Raw genomic sequence first — 17,747 nt, forward strand, 5'->3', positions numbered from 1 at the left:
ATTCAGCTAAAAACAGGCATTTGTTACCATGTATTTGGAATTCACTTTGTGGACTTCGCCCTGCCAGCCAGTTAATGCAAGGGTTCCTCAGTGTTCCTGAATCTCCTTTTTGAAGACAGCACTTTTTGGTTGGTTCACAATGTATGTTCTTTTTCTATTCTTCAGTTTTCTATTTTTATTTAAGTCAATATTCCTGTTGAAACTAGACTAAAAGGTTCATTTTGTGGGGGCTGGAAAATGGCTGTTAAGTCCTCCTGCCCCCAGGAGTTACCAATACCACCAGCACAAGTCAATTCAGTGGGTCGGAATTACTACCCATTACAAGTTTTTGAGGAGTAACATGAATGACTTGATGTTTCCACACTAATACCTGCACGGTTTTGCCCAGTATTTCACTTAAACATTTTGCCTGTGCTTAGGAGGCGAAGTGTCAGGCTCGAAAAATATCAAGCCCGTAATGAGACTTATTATGCCAATGGCACCTGTAATTTATGTCATCACTCCATCAGGATTACCGGCCTACGTGTAATGATTCCGACATTACCCATGAGAGACAGCCTGGCACTCCTGCACGCTGTGTTTCATTCCGCAGCAAGGCTTAAGTCAAGTGCTCAGCATTTGAGGTTGCACACCAGGGCTTTAGTTAAATATTCATTTTTAAACAAATGATCAATGACATGATATAAAGCATATATGTAGCTGTGCAACGTGTAATATTTTATTTAGTATTATTTTCAGGGAGGGAAGGGGCATAATGACCCACTTGGGGCTTCACCTTGTAATTGTTGGCCTCTCCTCACACTCAACAATGGTGATAAATTGCATATTACTATGCATCTGCGTATAAGCTTTGAATATCTTGTTTGAAGAAAGATTTGCACTACAGTAAACTTTCAGTTAAATAAAGACAGGAATTCCATAGCATTGGCCTTAAACTGACTATAACCAGCGAAGGAAGATACATTTTGAATCTTTTGGGACAGGCAACACACTGATGTTTGTGTAATTTGGTTTCTTGTACTAGAAATGTATGCAGGAGTTAACTTGGAGCTACGTAATTGGCTTCTTAATTATATACTTACTTATGCTTACTACCCTTCCTGGGGTATATGCCATCACCCAGGACTCTCCAACCATCTCTGTCCTGGTCTTTTCTTTCAATCTGATTCCACATGTAACTCATCTTCTTATTGTCAGCCCCAATGCCTCGAACCCAGGTGTTTCTTGGCCTTCCTCTTCCTTTTCGCTTGAGGGTTCAAGGTGAGGGCTTGTATGGTGGTGTTTATTGCGAGCTTACAGAGTGTTTGACCTATCCAGCCCCTGCATCCTTACCTGATTTATTTAGGAGCAGGGAGTTAGAAAGTCTGCTGCCATAAGTCATTGTTGTTGATGGTGTTTGGCCAGTGGATTTGGAGTATTTACCTCAGACAAGTGTTGATGAAGGTCAGGACTTTGTTAGTGGTGGTCACTGTTGTCCTCGAAGAGTCTGCTCCATACAGAAGGACCAATTTTGTTAAACCACTTGATCTGGTTTGCAGCATTAGGTCTTTGGAGCTCCAGATCTTCATTAGCTGAATGAAGGCAGCCCTTGCTTTGCGATTCTTGCCTTGATGTTGGCGTCTGTCCCGCCCTGCTTGTCTATGAAATTGCCCAGGAAGGTGAAGGCTTCAACCTCTTGCAATGCATCGCCTGCAAAAAGGATGGCAGTTGTGCTGGCCATGTTAGTCTTCAGGATCTTGTCTTTTTTCCCTTGTGGACGTTGAGGCCAAGTTGTGCTAATGTGGCTGACACTATGTTGGTCTTCTCTTGCATCTGCAAATGGGTATGGGAGAATAGGGCCAGGTCGTCTGCAAAGTCCAGGTTGTCGAGCTGGTCCATAGGTGTCTGCTGAATCCCATTTCTTCTCCTTGCTGCGGCTGTCTTCATGATCCATTCTATGGCCAGTAGGAAGAGAAAAGGCGAGAGCAAACAACCCTGGCGGACTCCAGTCCTTACTTTGAAAGCCTCAGTGAGTTATCGAAATATTTTGCAAGTCATTTCCTCGTAAGAGTTCCTGAGTTAATCTGGCATACCATGGTGGCGGAGAGGTTTACAAAGGGTCTGTCTTTCCACCCTGTTGAATGACTTCTCATAGTCGATGAAGTTGACATAAAGGGGGAGTTCCATCCCATCGACTGCTCAGTGACGATGCACAATGTTGCAATCTGTTCCATGCAGGATTTATCTTTGCAGAAGCCAGCTTGCTGGTGTCGCAACTGAGCAGTGACTTGTTTCTTCATTCTGCGCAGCATCACTGTTTGCCCAGGGTTGATAGAAGAGTTATCGCTCTGGAGATTGCTCAGTTACTCAGTTCAGCTTTCTTGGGGATCTTGATGAGATCTCCCTCCTTCCAGGCTGATGGCACTTTTTCCTCTTCCCGGATCCTTCCAAACATGGGTTAGAGCATGTCTACTGATGTTTCAATGTCTGCCTTCAGTGCCTCTGAAGGAAAGCTGTCAGGGCCTACTGCCTTCCCATTTTTCAGATGTTAGTTTGGTTTGCCCTATTTCTTCCTTGGTTGGTCTGCTGCAGTCGATTGGCAAGTCCTTGTCAGCTGGCTGTATGTCTGGTGGAGACTGCAGAATGAGCTGGTTCAGCAGCTCTTCAAAGGGCTCCACCCAGCTTTCTTCAGGGCTTTCTTTACCCATGACAGTCTTCACAGCTTTGTCTTTAACAGGTCTTTCTGGCTTGCTGGATTTGCCGGAGAGTTTCCTTCTTATGTCGTAGAGTTCTTTCAAGTCTTAATTATAAAACTAGTTCTTTTTATCCTTTCTCCCCTCAACAGGAGCCTAAATGAGCTGCGCTCGTTGCTGCTGGAGGCCAATCGGCACTCTCCGGGCCCTGAGCGGGACCTGAGTCGGGAGGTGCATAAAGCAGAGTGGAGGACGAAAGAACAGAAGTTAAAAGAAGATATCAAGGTGCTGCGAGACAAGCTGACAGTGTTGGTAAGTGCCTAATGCAATTTTATTTCCACAGATGAACCACACTCTGTTCTAAGGTATGGATTCCTCTGTGTAGGTACCACACTGCTGATAAATAGAATGTTTGTGACAATTTGTAAGGTGAAAATAACCTTAATTAGAGATCTGATAACTAACATCATGTTTTACTTTGATGGATACTGTGCATTAGCAAGCACTGGAGAGAACATTAGGTAGCTTGCCTTAGCAAATGATAAATATTTAGAAAAGAGAGAAATCACACAGTGATGACAGCAAGTAGAAACCTACGATGCTGTTGGAGTGTGTGTGCCTAAATGATCACATGTGTACTCAAAATAAATGTTTGAAATTAGTTCATTTTAAACACTGTCACTGAAATTTTGTGATTTCATGAACACAGTAATGTCCGCATAGCAGGGCGCTAGTTGGGTTTGGCTACATAATACATAACTTTCTGCATAATCTACAGTTCTAGTTCTAACAAAAAAGATATGTTTTTTTTAAATCTCAAATGGGTTGAAATGTATCTGAGAAGACCTATAAGGAATACAGTACAGCTGTGTATATCTTCAAACATTAAATGGTCACATCATACCCATTGCATTACGGTGTTAAAGAATTGGTGCTCCCTCTCACATATATTGATATGCCTAAAGTACTCTATCTCATAGTGGCTGAAGAAACGGATTTTGTCCTTTTTACCTAGAATGGGAAACAAGCTGTAGAAGGAGCAGTCCATTGTAAAAAGTCTTCATCATGAAAATAGTTTTATTTCACAGCTGATGTCACATATACCTAATCCATCGTGTTACTTTGTTCCATATGTCAAGTACCTCTTCCCATTGGCTATTTGAGAGTAAATAAAAAGTACTAGACTCAAGGATTTCTGAAGGTTGATGAAAATGCTTGAATTTTCCCCGGCAAAATTGCATTTGCCCTGGGGCCCATTGTTAGAGAAACTTAGGACCTAGGGCATAAAAGCTATAAAGGTGTTTGACATCGTGTCTCAGGCCCAGAAGATGATCACTCTTTTTGTGCTTATTGTGTAGATCTTTATTTTAACTACTCTTTTTTTTCTAATTATAAATAATGATTCATTTGTAAAAGTAATTGATTTTTGCTTGATAATAAGTTTGTTGTTGCATTTATTGTGGCATCTACTTAATGCGTTATATCGGAGTTTCTTATTCAATGCCACCTCTTGTTGCTTGACTCTACTACCCGTTGAGTATCAAGTGCCCAGAGTAACTTAATAATCCAATGGTTTTCATCAGTACTTGCTGCCTTGGGACACCACGGGTAAATTAACAATACCCACCAGGGACACTACCCAGTAACCACTGTCTACTACAAGACCCAATGAGAAGGTTTCTCACCCACCAAAACACAACTGATTAAGCTCCACAAAACATTCTGCCCAAGGTACCTTCAGCCACGTTAATCCAATCACATGGCTAATCACACTCTCTTAACTGACTAGTGGTACAGAGCACTGTAGCCAATTGTTTTACAGCATCACCATGAGAGGCCACAAGGGGGTGCCAGATTCTAACAAATTACTTTAAAAAGTGCCCCTTTTGCTAGGCGAGACAGAGCCCATAAATGATAAACTGCCCTTGTGCTTGTTCTCATGCTGTACATACTGGAAGCCTGGCTCTGCCCCTACGGTCCAACAAGCCACCTTCCAGTCGCCAGGGTAGCCACTGTAATCTTTCCCAAGTTTTAAAGGCATTTTAGAAGGGACAATCATGAATATTTACAGTATGCCAGTAATCAAATACTGAGAAAGGACATTGTCCATCCCCAGGCATGCAAGCCCCTCTGCCAAGATCAATTTAATAGCGCTTATTTTATTGTTGGTCACAATTGAGTCTGTCATTATGAGAGGATACTCTTAGATTCTGGGGTGAACCAGTGCATGTATGTGTTAACAGAGTTATAACAGCATATTATGCAGACGGTCAGTACTAAAGTGGCAGCACATCGGCACAGTTGTCTATGAGCCAGAAACGGGGAGAGAAGAGGGTGCTGTAGTCATTTTGACTGAAAGGTTAAATGCTGGAGTCACCTTTTACTCTTTTCATGATCGCCAACTCTTGCCCATAATTTAAGTTAACTGTGGGCACCAGCATGAATTTTAATTGCTTTTTAGGTGTGTCGTTAGTCAATACCTGTTAATTTTACTGCAGTGATGTACACCATAAAATTATTATGTAGAGGCTTACTGTCAGCCTTCGTCATCCATTGGTTTGTTTCCACTACAGCATGCATACAGCATTGGGTCAGCCCACTTTCAGCCATTGGCTCAGTTCACTGAGTGATGCAATTCCGCCCCTCGAAGGGAGCGCACCCATACACAAAGTAATTCCCTTCAGGGCCAGGGCTACTATGGAAATGCGTGCTTTTTGAGGCCCTTAACCTAGTTTTGCCTTTACCCATTGTTTTTTTATATTAAGAAGTGCCCCCATCAAAAAAGTTGTATAAAAACCATTACAAACCCAAGCAAGGATTGAAAAGCAAAAAGACTAGCAGACAATGCCAGACATATTGGTTTTGCAAATGGTTGTTTCTCCCAGTGCAAATGACATTTCTGTCCGTATGGGAGAACCTGAACATGCGGCAGCCTACTGTTCACAGGCTGCTGTTCTTCTGCGATGGTGGCAAGGTTTGGGTGGAGAGGAGATGGGAAGTGGAACAGTTGTGCGGGCTACTGAGCAGTTGGCAGGTGCTAAATGGGCTGCCAAGACAGCAAGGGGTCTGGGATCAACTTCAGACACTCCTGTGCCCTATAAACTTTAGGAGGGGAAAAAGGTGGTAATTCAAATCCCAACCACTAGATGGCAGCTGTTTGCACGTATAGGGAGTCGAGCTACCACCAGCAAAACCATCATTACTCAACTAAGCTGCTCCAGCCACTTGCTGAACCCGGTCAGTTAGCCTCTGGACCACACTGTGGACGACGGACACAAGTACAGGGACGGTTGGCTCAATTTTACATTAGGAATTGACTGGATCCTTTGGATTCACAATTCATTTAGTATTTAATGTGCACTACATCTTAAAGGGGCTTTTGCAGTGTAGAGAAAAATGCCAGTTCTTTTTAACCAGCCCTGCTGGGGCTTCAAGATACATTGTGATATCACTCACCGGGTGACTGCTTTAAACAGGCTACCTGGCACCACCGATAGTTACCCATCGGGTCCAGCTGTTAAGATGAGGAGTGGCCAGTGCACCCCTAGCCCCTTCACCTCTTCTCGACCTCACCTCAGCTTTTTCATAGATAGAAGAACTCCAGTTGCCTAGGGTACGCCCTTTGTGAATGCCGTGCTCTCATAACAAGATTTTGCTCAAATTAAAACAGCATTATAGAGTGTCTGCAAACAATTTCCAAACCTGTGTTAATAAGTTCAGGGCACTTCTCAATTTACTTCTCATTCAAATAAAACAAAGTTTGTTTGTATAGCAGTCACTCATTGAAGTAGTAGATTCTGATTGTTGCCAATTGCCGTGAGTTTAGTGTAGTCTCCTTGCTGCTGGAAGGTCACCAGTACACTCATTTCTATTTCTTTGTTCAGGATAAAGAGCGGGTGGTGCTGGATCAACGGCGTTACTCACTAATCGACCCATCCTCAGAGTCGGAGGTCCTCCGGCTGCAACATCGACTGGTTAGCACAGAAGATGCTCTGCGTAGCGCTATGGAACAGAGCCAGCAGATGGACAGACTGATGGAGGCCATGAGGTGCACGCCAGACAAGTCACAGGTATGGGACACCCAGGTAGGCTGCCTAAGATATCAGACTCATGGGAGCCATGAGGTGCAGGCCGGACAAGTCACAGGTATGGGACACGCAGGGATGCTGCTCCAAATATCACAGACTCATGGGAGCCAGGAGAAGTGCAGGCTGGCCAATTCACAGGTATGGGACACGAAGGCAGGCTGCTCCAAATATCAAAGACTCAGAGAGGCCATGAGATGTAAATGTAAAAAATGTAAATTAGCACTTGTATAGCGCACTACTCACCCGTTAGGGTCTCAAGGCGCTGTACTCATACCGCTATGGAACCCCTCCTGGCTTTTCCCTGTGAGGCGCCCACTCCTGAGCACCCCCAGGGTGAAGCCAGGCATCCAAGCGCTGTTGGGGCCATTGTGGAGATTAAGCAAGCTATTGCCCAGAGTTGCAGAGTGGGACCCATGAATTAGATTAGGCACCGAGGCGAGAATTATCTGGTCAAGGGGAATTGAGCCCAAGACCTGCCGAAGCGGGACTTGAACCCTGGTCTTGAGCCAGATCTCTGCCTCAGGGTCTGCCACTCTAACCATTGAGCCACACTTCTCGCACTCCTGACAAGTCACAGGTATGGGACACGCAGGGATGCTGCTCCAAATATCACAGACTCAGGTAGGCCATGAGGTGCATGATGGACAAGTCACAGGTATGGGGCACGAAGGCAGGCTACTCCAACTATCACAGACTCATGGGAGCCATGAGAAGTGCAGGCCGGCCAATTCACAGGTATGGGACACGAAGGCAGGCTGCTCCAAATATCAAAGACTCAGAGAGGCCATGAGATGCACTCCTGACAAGTCACAGGTATGGGACATGCAGGCTGCGCCGAATATCAATTTATCGATCCCAAAAATTCACCTGGCATCCGCAATCAGTTCTTCTCTGACGCAATAAAAATACATGACGCAAAACACATCCGCATACACCAGCATCTCTGTAAGACGTGTGCATGTGTCTGTGTTTCATGTTGCACGTTCACCCTGAAAAGTATCTTCGCAATAACAGATGTTTACTGTAACCGAAATCATTGGTACTAATTTTATCGACCTCTGAAGAATGAAAGGCTTAATGGGCCACTGTAATTCAAGCCTGTGTCCATGAGGTTAAACACAGATCCCTATTGTGGTTGCATTTGTCTACTGAGCCAACAGACTTGGAATCACTTTTATGTTGTGCTGACAGGCAGTCCCAATTTGCATTCACTTTGGGGCCATTATACAGATTAAATATGACACAGCTAGAAACAATACATTTTGAAAGTGTTGCCTGTGTGTGGGGTACCTTAATGTTTGCGTTGATGGTATACAGAGCCAGTCCAAGGAGGCCTGTGGTGGGTGCCAAACAAAACCAAGTAATTATTTTCAAGTCATTGCACTGAATATAGGGTTTATACAACCATTTTTTAAACTGATATAATTTTTTTTTAATGTTCAAACACTAACTCCACATTAATAAAATAACATGCAGTCTACACCCATATGCCATCTTTTTGATGTTTGGTAACCGTTGCAAGTTTATACATCTTCTCCTATTGAGGCTTGCTCCGAAAAGTTTCCAAAATGTTTGCCCATGTGATTACTGAATAAAGTTTCTCACATGTAAACATTCTCTGTTACAGATTTCTGCAAACTCTGGTTCAGCCAATGGGATTCACCAACAAGATAACCCCTTAAAACAGGAGGTAAGAAAGAAAACTCCATGTAATTAACACTTTCGGTTCTTTGGTTATTGGCATGTGTGTATGTCATGAAAAAACACTTGCTTCAAATGTTGCTGGTGATGTGATACTGTGTTATAGGAGTCAACCCAAAATAATAGAGAACCAAGTGGTAATTTGGCTATTTCTTTTTCATACAGAAACATTCAATGCTTATTTTGAGCCGGTGGAGGCCATTTATTTTTGGGGACTGGCACTTTACTGCCTCAGATATTTACTGAGCGCAAGAGCGGGAAAAACACAGATTGGAGAAATGAAGGAAGGGAAAGACAATAAAACTGTCACAAAGGGAGAAAGCAAGGACCTGCAAGAAGGAGATTAAGGAGGGAGAGGGCGTGTGGTAGTGGGTTAAAGGGGCATGAGGTGGATTCAGAACTTTGCAACCTTGGTTTTCGGCCCGCTGACATTTACTTGTGCTGGCTGTGGGCTTCTGAGCTGAGCTTTGGTCACTGACGTTCTTTCTTCTACAAATTAGGCACTGGAAACACTGATAACATGAAATGGAATGGATTACAACATGCTTTGGCATCAATATAGTAATACATTTCCTCTAGCACCCAGAGTACGACACCACAGATTGAAGTAAATACCTGCTTTTCCAAGTTTTAACTCGGAAGTGGAACATCTCTCAAGATGACAGGCTACATACTACCTGGCGTCTCCTCAGTTGCCTGAGTATTCAACCATCTTTGGTGTAGCCGACAATGATAAAATAAAACTATCATTAACATGATTTATTTTTTGCACAGATAAATCTAAGTGATGTGTCCATTTTATAAATTATTTCCCTAATAATGTAACTGTTTACATGATTTTAGAAAGAAAACATTCCCTGAGCAGTATCACATTTTTTAACAGAATTTAACAAGCCATATATCCTCTAAAATAAAAATTATCTCACATTTTGATAGGATCCTTCTTTTTTGGGGTCGAGCGTGCAAGCACTCTGGCCTGTTGTAATCTCTCCGTGGGTTATTAACCATGCCCACTCTTGCTATTCGTTGTTTGTTGTGCTTGTTTTAAATGCTTCATTTTTATTGGTGCATTTTGTGAAATGTCTCTCCTTTATGTGCTGAGTTTCCTCCCACAGGCGATTTTACTAAGTGAACATTTTTGTTGGCCATCACACTACGTCATGCTTCCTCCTGTTAGACATGCCTTTTTCAGCGTGTGATGGTCCCTCCTCCGGTTTGGGTTTGCCTTTCATCCCAGCTTGATCCTTTCTAGACATTCACACAATGAGCCAATAACTCCTGGGCGCACACTCATGGTGGCAGTGGCGCTTTGAATCGGCTTGCTTCTGTCAACTGTTTTACTTTTCATTTTCAATGTATGTGGCAAGAAAAGTCCAGTTAGGAATTTATAACACTAATAGCTCTAACTCGAGCGAACGCAAGACCCATTGCATTGCAAATGTGCAAATGCTTGTTATTGAATGGTTTTTGGAACTTTTGATTGCTCAAGCAGCAACATTTGAAACTTCTGTCATTGCTGGATATTATTGAGCACTGACCTGTAGAAGAACCAAGAAAGCATAAAACTGAACTAGTAGTCCAACATTAGATCCTACTAATTGTAGCCAACCTTTGGTACCAATCCTACATCATGGTATTTCTGCTTCTATCATGTATATATTGACCCTATGCCTGTACTTTTCCCCTTGCATCTACTGCAGAATCAACAAACTGTGGTGGTATGTGACAAGTACTGAAGTCGAGTACTTTTGACAAGACCTGTAACAAATTCTAAGATGTTTTTTGCATGTACTTACATAATACAAATAATTCAACTCACCATTGCTGTGGTTTCAGTGCATAAAGTAGTTCTGCGTAGGCTCAGTTTACTAAGAGAGGCACTGCGCATGGCCTGATTGGCTAAATCGCCAGCCTGCTTGTGGTTGAGCTGGCTGTGATGTTCTTTCATTTCCTTCCTGTGCATTTCGACCACCATAATGTAGTGCTATGTAAATAAAAAAAGAATTATGTCTGGCCATTGTACAAATGAGATAACAACTCATTTATAATTTTATCCATAACACCGTTGATGTATGTTACATTTCAGCCAGCAACTTGTGCATGTTTAGAATTGTCTGTGTATTGTTATTCTTAGCCTGTTGTTATTCTTAACTCTTGTTATTCGCAGGTATGAATAACAACTGATGCACATACAAAATGCTAATCATGCACAAGTTGCTGGCTGAAATGTAACGCACATCAATGGTGTTCATGGATAAAATTACAAATTAGTTGATAGCTTAGGTGTCTGCAAGATCCATTGTTTACATTACATATTAAATGGGCTTTAGGTTAGCCCCTTCAACCACTGGCTTGTTTGTGTCAGCCCCCCTTCAGGTATTGCTTAGAGACAGCGTCAATTACATCTTCGATCAGCCCAAAGAAGTATGTATCTCCCACATTATGCTATTGGCTGTTTATTACATCATTCTATCTCCTGAGAAGTGATTCCATAGCAAAAAACGAAAGACTATTTTACATCTGAAAAGTACACGCACACCTTTTGTCACATTCAGTTCTTTATTTCATACATGCACTATATACACAACCTATGTTTCATGTTGTTTTTTCATTTGGTGGCACATTGGTTCACTTTACAGCAAAACAATTAAATTGCTCAGGATGCCAAAAGACAGTGAATCTTATGTTTGCTATTAGAGGAACAACTGTTTGGTATCATTAGCAACCACATTTGGTCATCGGGCCACTGCTAGGATTTTTGGCATTCAACAGCTTTGCCACTTCTGCCACCAGGCTGAAATATAAATTCAGAGTATTCAGAGGGTCTGGCAAAGTAAAAGGGTCTAGTTTATACTGTAAATGCAAGACATTCCTATTGGCTTTGCCAGTGCTTTGTTATGCTATGTTTTGGTAATGTAGCCTACAAAGCACATTGCGATCTGAAAAGGGTATCCTGGTGCTAAAGTAAGAAAGCTATTAATTAGTCAGTATTATTGTGTACAAAGCTAGGTCTTTACGATTTATCAAAAAGGCTGCTGCTGTTGTAACATTTGCAAAGAGAAAGGCAGAGACTCCAAAGCTCAGTCGCTTTGACCGAAAAGGCCGGGCTGCCTAATCTTATGCAACAGAACTTGGGAACAATGATCAAATGAGCACCAGATAACAGGCTGGAAGAAAATATTGGAACTTTTTTTGCAAATAGAGGACTCTGGCAATGAAGAGCACAATGGACCAGGCAAAGAGATTTAAAAGTCACCTGTTTGGAGACAGGCACCCAATGAGTATTCAGTGCGGCTGAAGCAGTAGACAACCAAGGTCATTGTAAAGCCACTCTCATAGCAGCATTCTGAATGCGTAGGAAACGTTTAAACAGCCCAGATAGAGAGCCAAGACATAAGGACTGTCGCCTGAACCACTAATGGCCAAGTTTGTTAGCAGAAAAGAGAGAATTTTGTGCAATAAGTTATTAAATGAGAAGCAAGTAACAGAAAGAAAGTCTAAGTTGACGAGGCAAGGAGTCATCGAAATGAAAGTCCAAATAGTGCACTGCTGGCAACAAAGCTGACACAACTATCAAGGAGGCTGGCCATAAAACAGGGGGTGTAGGACTTGAAAGGCGTCACCGGGAAAAAACAAAAACTCAATCTTTTTCCCAAATGAATTTTAAAGAATTGTCTGTCAGCCAAGAGGCAACAGCTAACATGCAGTCTTCAAATAACACGTAGATCAGAAACAGAGTTGTCTATGGAAATTAAAATGTGTCTCTCATCCTCATTGCTCATGAATTTGACAGCAAAAGAACTATTCAGTTGGGTCACTGGATGAACATATGTATTAAAAAGAGTAAGGCTGAACGAGGAGCTTTGCAGGACTCCCTGCTGTAAAGCCTTAAACTCCTAACGAAAGGGGGACAAGTGAACCATCTGGTATCTTGATCCAAGATAAGAATCGATGGAGTCGATCAATTGTAAACCCATTCCCTGAATGCTGGCCTTGGCCAACCTAATGGACAGTTTCCCCTTAGGAGACTGTATTGAACGCAGCAGAAAGATCAAGCAACACCCACATTCGAATGTCATCAAGGATGGGCAAATCCCATGAATTGTTTTAGGAAAAAAGTGAGAAATGATTGCATGGCTCGGTCAAAGGTATGAGTGGAACACAAAGGAGCACTAACAGAACATACAAAATGAAAACCTCCTTCAAAGCAATAAGAAGGAATGGTTTCTTACCTGTAACTCCAGTTCTCTCGTAGGGGTATTTCCATGATAGTCATAAGCACTGAATAGTTCCGCGCGCCTGCGGGGACCCCGGAGCACTGATGTGAAGTATATTCTTAAGTGCAAACACCAGCCGTTTGAAGAAAAGGTCTGTCAAAAAACACTTAAGAATAACATTGTGCAGCATATGTGAACAGCTACACAGGCCAAATTGTTGAAAAGAAAATCAATAGTAGAGTAAATTCATGTTCAAACACCTATTTATTCTAGAAATGTAATAACAAATACATTCTCATACTTTATTTACACCTCTGATGAGAATAAAACAATGCAGGGCAGTGTAGCCCATAGGCTCCCATTATACAGAATGTAAATAGAGCTGTGCCTTTAAGAAAGCAAAGTCTTCCTGTATCCCATCATGCACAGCAACAGGCAGTTGCCTCAGTTCTTTTTGAAGGCTTTTAACTTGGAACAAGCTTTGTTGGAGTACCAACATCAACCATATTTATGGCAACTTTTTCTATGTGAACTCCACCGGGGAGGAGGGAGGGTTGCTTATGACTATCATGGAAATACCCCTACGAGAGAACTGGAGTTACAGGTAAGAAACCATTCCTTCTCTCGTAGGGGATTTCCATGTATAGTCATAAGCACTGAATAGAGTAGCAAGCCCATCCCCATAACCGCGGTGGAGCAGACAGAGAAAAAAAAATAGTGCCAAAACACTAAAGTTATGCAAATAAGTTCTTAAGCAAGGCCTGTCCAACCTGTGCATTGCCCCAGCGTCTGTATCAAGGCAGTAATGCTGAGTAAAGGTATGGACAGACTTCCAAGTGGCAGCCTTGCATATTTCTGCCAAAGGTATATTTCTCATTAAGGCTGTAGTAGCTGCCTTCCCTCTAGTAGAGTGGGCTTTTGGCCTACCACCGAGGGACTTGTTCGCTAACTGATAACATAACATTATACATGAAACAATCCACCTGGATAGTGATTGCTTAGACGTGCCCAACCCTGTTCTGAGTGGGCCATAGTTAACAAAAAGCTGTTGTGATTTACGTAAGCATTTTGTCCTGTCCAAGTAAAATTTCAAAACCCTCTTTACATCAGGAGTAGCTGGATTTTGAAAGAAAGTTGGAAGTGAAATGGTTTGATTCACATGAAAATCGGAGACGACTTTCGGTAAAAATTTTGGATGAGTTCTCATTACCACTTTCGCAGAATGAAAAACCGTGTAGGGTTCCTGAGAGCAAAGGGCTTGGATTTCACTGACCCTACGCGCTGAAGTGATTGCCACCAGAAAAGCAGTTTTCCATGTGAGATGTTGAAGCGATGCCTTATGTATTGGCTCGAATGGAGGTAGCATCAGGCGTGATAGGACAACATTCAATTCCCATGGAGGAGACGGCCTTCTAATGGGGGGAAAAACCTTTTTTAAACCCTCCAGGAAGTCTTTAATAATTGGGATTCGAAAAAAGGAAGGTTGCGATGGGCTCTTCCTGTATGCTGTTAGAGCCGCCAAATGTACCTTTATTGATGATAATTGTAAGCCCGATTTTGCCAATGTTAGGAGGTATGGCAGAATAGACTCTTCTCCACAGGATATCGGGTCAATGTTGTTGTCTAAACACCACACACAAAATCTCTTCCACTTGCTTGCATAAGTGGATCGTGTGGAAGGGCGCTTAGCTTCTCTCAGGATTTCCATACAGTCCTGAGGTAAGTTCAAGTGTCCATATTGCACTAGCTCAGGAGCCATGCTGCCAAACTCAGTGATGAGAGGTTGGGATGAGATATCTGCCCTCCGAACTTCGTGAGCAGGTCCGGACGATAAGGGAGCCTGATGTGTGGTTTGAGTGACCGGTGAAGAAGGTCTGGGAACCACCATTGTCGTGGCCATTCCGGAGCAATCAGGATCATTTTGGACTGAGCATTGGATAACTTCTGGAGGACCGCCGGAATCAGGGGAAGCGGTGGAAAGGCGTAAAGAAATGCTCCTGACCAGTTTATCCACAGGGCATTCCCCAGTGTCCCTGGATGGTAATATCTGGAGGCGAAGTTTTGGCATTTTTTGTTTTCTGGGGTTGCGAACAGGTCTATAGAGGGGGAACCCCATAGTGCGAAAATGGAATGAACGACGTCGTCGTGTAGAACCCACTCGTGGTTCTCGTCCATTACTCGGCTGAGAGCATCCGCTTGCACATTCTGGATGCCCGGCAGGTGAGTTGCTACTAGCGACATGTTCCTGGCTAGAAGCCAATGCCAGATTGTCTGAGCCTCCCTGGATAAAATCCTGGACCTGGTGCCTCCTTGTTTGTTTACATAGTACATGGTGGCCACGTTGTCCGTCTGAAGAAGGAGAGTTTCCGCTCTCAGAGAGGGAAGGAAAGCTTTGAGCGCAAGGTGGACCGCTCGAAGTTCCAGCAGGTTGATGTGATAGAGACTCTCTTTCTGTGACCACTTGCCTTGGACTCGAAGATGTCCCATGTGCGCTCCCCATCCGAGCAGTGACGCATCTGTTACGATGGTTTGAGCTGGAGGCTGTCGTTGGAACGGAATCCCCACCAAGAGATTGTCGGGTAGACACCACCACTTGAGGGACTGTAAGGCGTGGGGAGAAAGGAGGACTTTGTTCTCCCATTCGTTCATTAGTTGACTCCATTGATCCTCCAGGTTTTCCTGTAATGGTCTCATATGGAGGCGAGCATTGGGAACGAGATGGATACAAGACGCCATCGAGCCCAGTAGGGAAGCTATTACTCTTGCAGTGGTCTGTGGAGCCTCTTGCAGTTGTTTGCACTTTTGGAGAATCGATAATCGTCGTTCCTCCGAAGGAAACACCTTTCCTAGATTTGTATCTATAATGGCTCCTAAGTAATGCAACCTCTGAACCGGTGTTGCTGTGGAATTCAGGAGATTTACTTGAAGACCGAGTTTCTGTAACAGCTGTAGAGTCCATTTGAAATGTTGTTGCGTCTCTAGATAACTGGAGGCCTTTATGAGCCAATCGTCTAGATAGGGGTAGACAAAAATTCGATGCTTCCTCAAATGGGCGGCTACCACCGCCATGCATTTGGAAAAAGTCCTTGGCGCTGATTTTAGGCCGAAAGGCAGAACCGCAAATTGGTAATGATGTTTTCCGACGGTGAACCATAGGAATTTTCGATGTTTCTTGGCCACCGGAATATGAAAATAAAAATAAGCGTCGCAAAGGTCTACTGCACAGAGCCAGTCGCCCTGACGAAGATGTGGATAAATTTGGTGCAAGGATAGCATCCTGAATTTCTCTTTGCGAATCCACTTGTTTGCTGTCCTTAGGTCTAAAATGGGACGAAACTCTTGCTTGTCTTTTTTTGGCACAAGGAAATACCTCGAATAAATCCCCTTCCCTTGCTGGCTGATCGGGACGGGTTCTATGGCTCTTTTTTGCAATAGGATGGTGACTTCTAACTGAAGAGCTTCGAGGTGTCGGTTGGTTGTTTTGGGTGGAACAGATGGTGGAGGACTGGTGAATCTGAGAACGTAACCATGTCTCACAATATTCAAAACCCAGGCGTCTGATGTGATGCGTAGCCACTCGTCCAGATGATTTGAGATACTTCCCCCTACCGGAGTGGGTAACGGAGGAGGGGGAAGCAAAGATTAGGGCTTAGACGCGGGCACCTGTCGAGGTGTCTGGGTCTGAGGTGTTGAACGACCCCTTGTCGACCTTCTGGAGAAACCCCTCTGATGCTGCTGCTGCTGCTGTTGCTGAGGGCGTGAAGACGTCCAATGTGGAGTCTGATACCTGTGGGTGAACAGTCTTCTTTGATATGGTCGGAATCCTTTTCGCTGTTCTTTAGGTCGCTCCATGCCTACCGCTTTCAGGGTATCCAGCTCCGACTTCATTCTGGCCATCTCGTCATCGGCATGAGAGCCGAACAAAGTGGAGCCTGAGAAAGGTAGGTTCTGTATCCTCTGCTGTGCTTCGGGTTTAAGCGATGTAAGCCGCAGCCATGCATGTCTCCTGAGCGCTATACCATGAGCATAGCTATGCGCGGATAGTGTTGAAGAATCCGCCGCAGCACTTATAATCTGGTTAGAAACCATAGCTCCCTCGCTCACGACCTCTAGGAAATCTTCCCTTTTGTCCCTAGGGAGATGCTCCGCGAACTGCAGTATAGAGTCCCAGAGGGATCGATCATATCTCCCTAATAAAGCAGTGGCACTGGCTGCTTTCATGGTGATGGATGCCGTCGAGCATACTTTTCTTCCTGCAGCATCGATCTTTCTGCTCTCTTTGTCTGGAGGAGCAGAGGAAGACGGTGAAGTCGAATGCGATTTCTTCGCTGCCACTATAACTACCGAGTCTGGTACTGGGTCCGACCTCAAGAATAGAGGATCTTGCTCTGGTGGACGGTACTTTTTAATGAGTCTGGAAGGAGCAGCCTTTGTTGTAGCCGGCGTGAGAAAAATGTCCATTGCTGGCTCAATAAGACCCGGAACCAGTGGAAGTAAAGGTCGTGAAGATGTCTTTTGATGCAAGGTTTCAAAGATCACTGATGTCGATGGGGCCGGAGCTGCTAGCGGGATATTCAGCTTGGTTGCCCCTCTCACTAAGACCTCCTGAAATGTGTTGACATCATCTATGGGGGACACTCTTGGGGACGGTGAGTCCGATAAGGTTGGAGAGTAGTCCCGTGTGGACGATGAAGAATGTCCATGTGATTCCTGACGACGGTGCCTAGAGGTAGATGTACGCCTCGACGAATATCCAGAACGCCCTGCAGATCGCGTTGGGGTCCTCAGAACAGGCTCTGGAGGAGGCGCCGGAAGAGGAGCCGTAGGTGTTACCGGCGTCTGTGGTAACGGCGACTGCCTTTGCGAGAGCTGTGGCGATGCTGGAAGTAGGATAAGCGAGGCCGAGGATTCCGAGGTTGTATAAACCCTTCTAGGCCTCTTAGATGGTCTTCTCGACGTCGAAGCACTCCTCGACGTCGAACTGCGGTGACGGCGAGTGCCTCTAGACGTCGACTCTTCTCGCCACTGCGAACCTCTCGACGACGACCCTCGACGTCGGTGCAGTGACG

General features: G+C 44.1%; 1 protein-coding gene across 4 annotated transcripts in view; it reads left to right on the forward strand.

The window, feature by feature from the left end:
* CLIP2 (CAP-Gly domain containing linker protein 2) overlaps positions 1-17,747 on the forward strand; it is a 400,768-nt gene that overhangs the window by 377,669 nt on the left and 5,352 nt on the right. For all 4 annotated transcript variants that reach the window (XM_069226902.1, XM_069226900.1, XM_069226903.1 and 1 more), the window contains 3 exons: positions 2,825-2,984; positions 6,557-6,742; positions 8,388-8,450. In XM_069226902.1, coding sequence (XP_069083003.1) covers positions 2,825-2,984; positions 6,557-6,742; positions 8,388-8,450 — 409 coding nt within the window. The remainder of the gene's footprint in view (positions 1-2,824; positions 2,985-6,556; positions 6,743-8,387; positions 8,451-17,747) is intronic.

The sequence above is a fragment of the Pleurodeles waltl genome, chromosome 3_2 (assembly GCF_031143425.1).
Source record: "Pleurodeles waltl isolate 20211129_DDA chromosome 3_2, aPleWal1.hap1.20221129, whole genome shotgun sequence".
Classification (NCBI taxonomy): Eukaryota; Metazoa; Chordata; class Amphibia; order Caudata; family Salamandridae; genus Pleurodeles; species Pleurodeles waltl.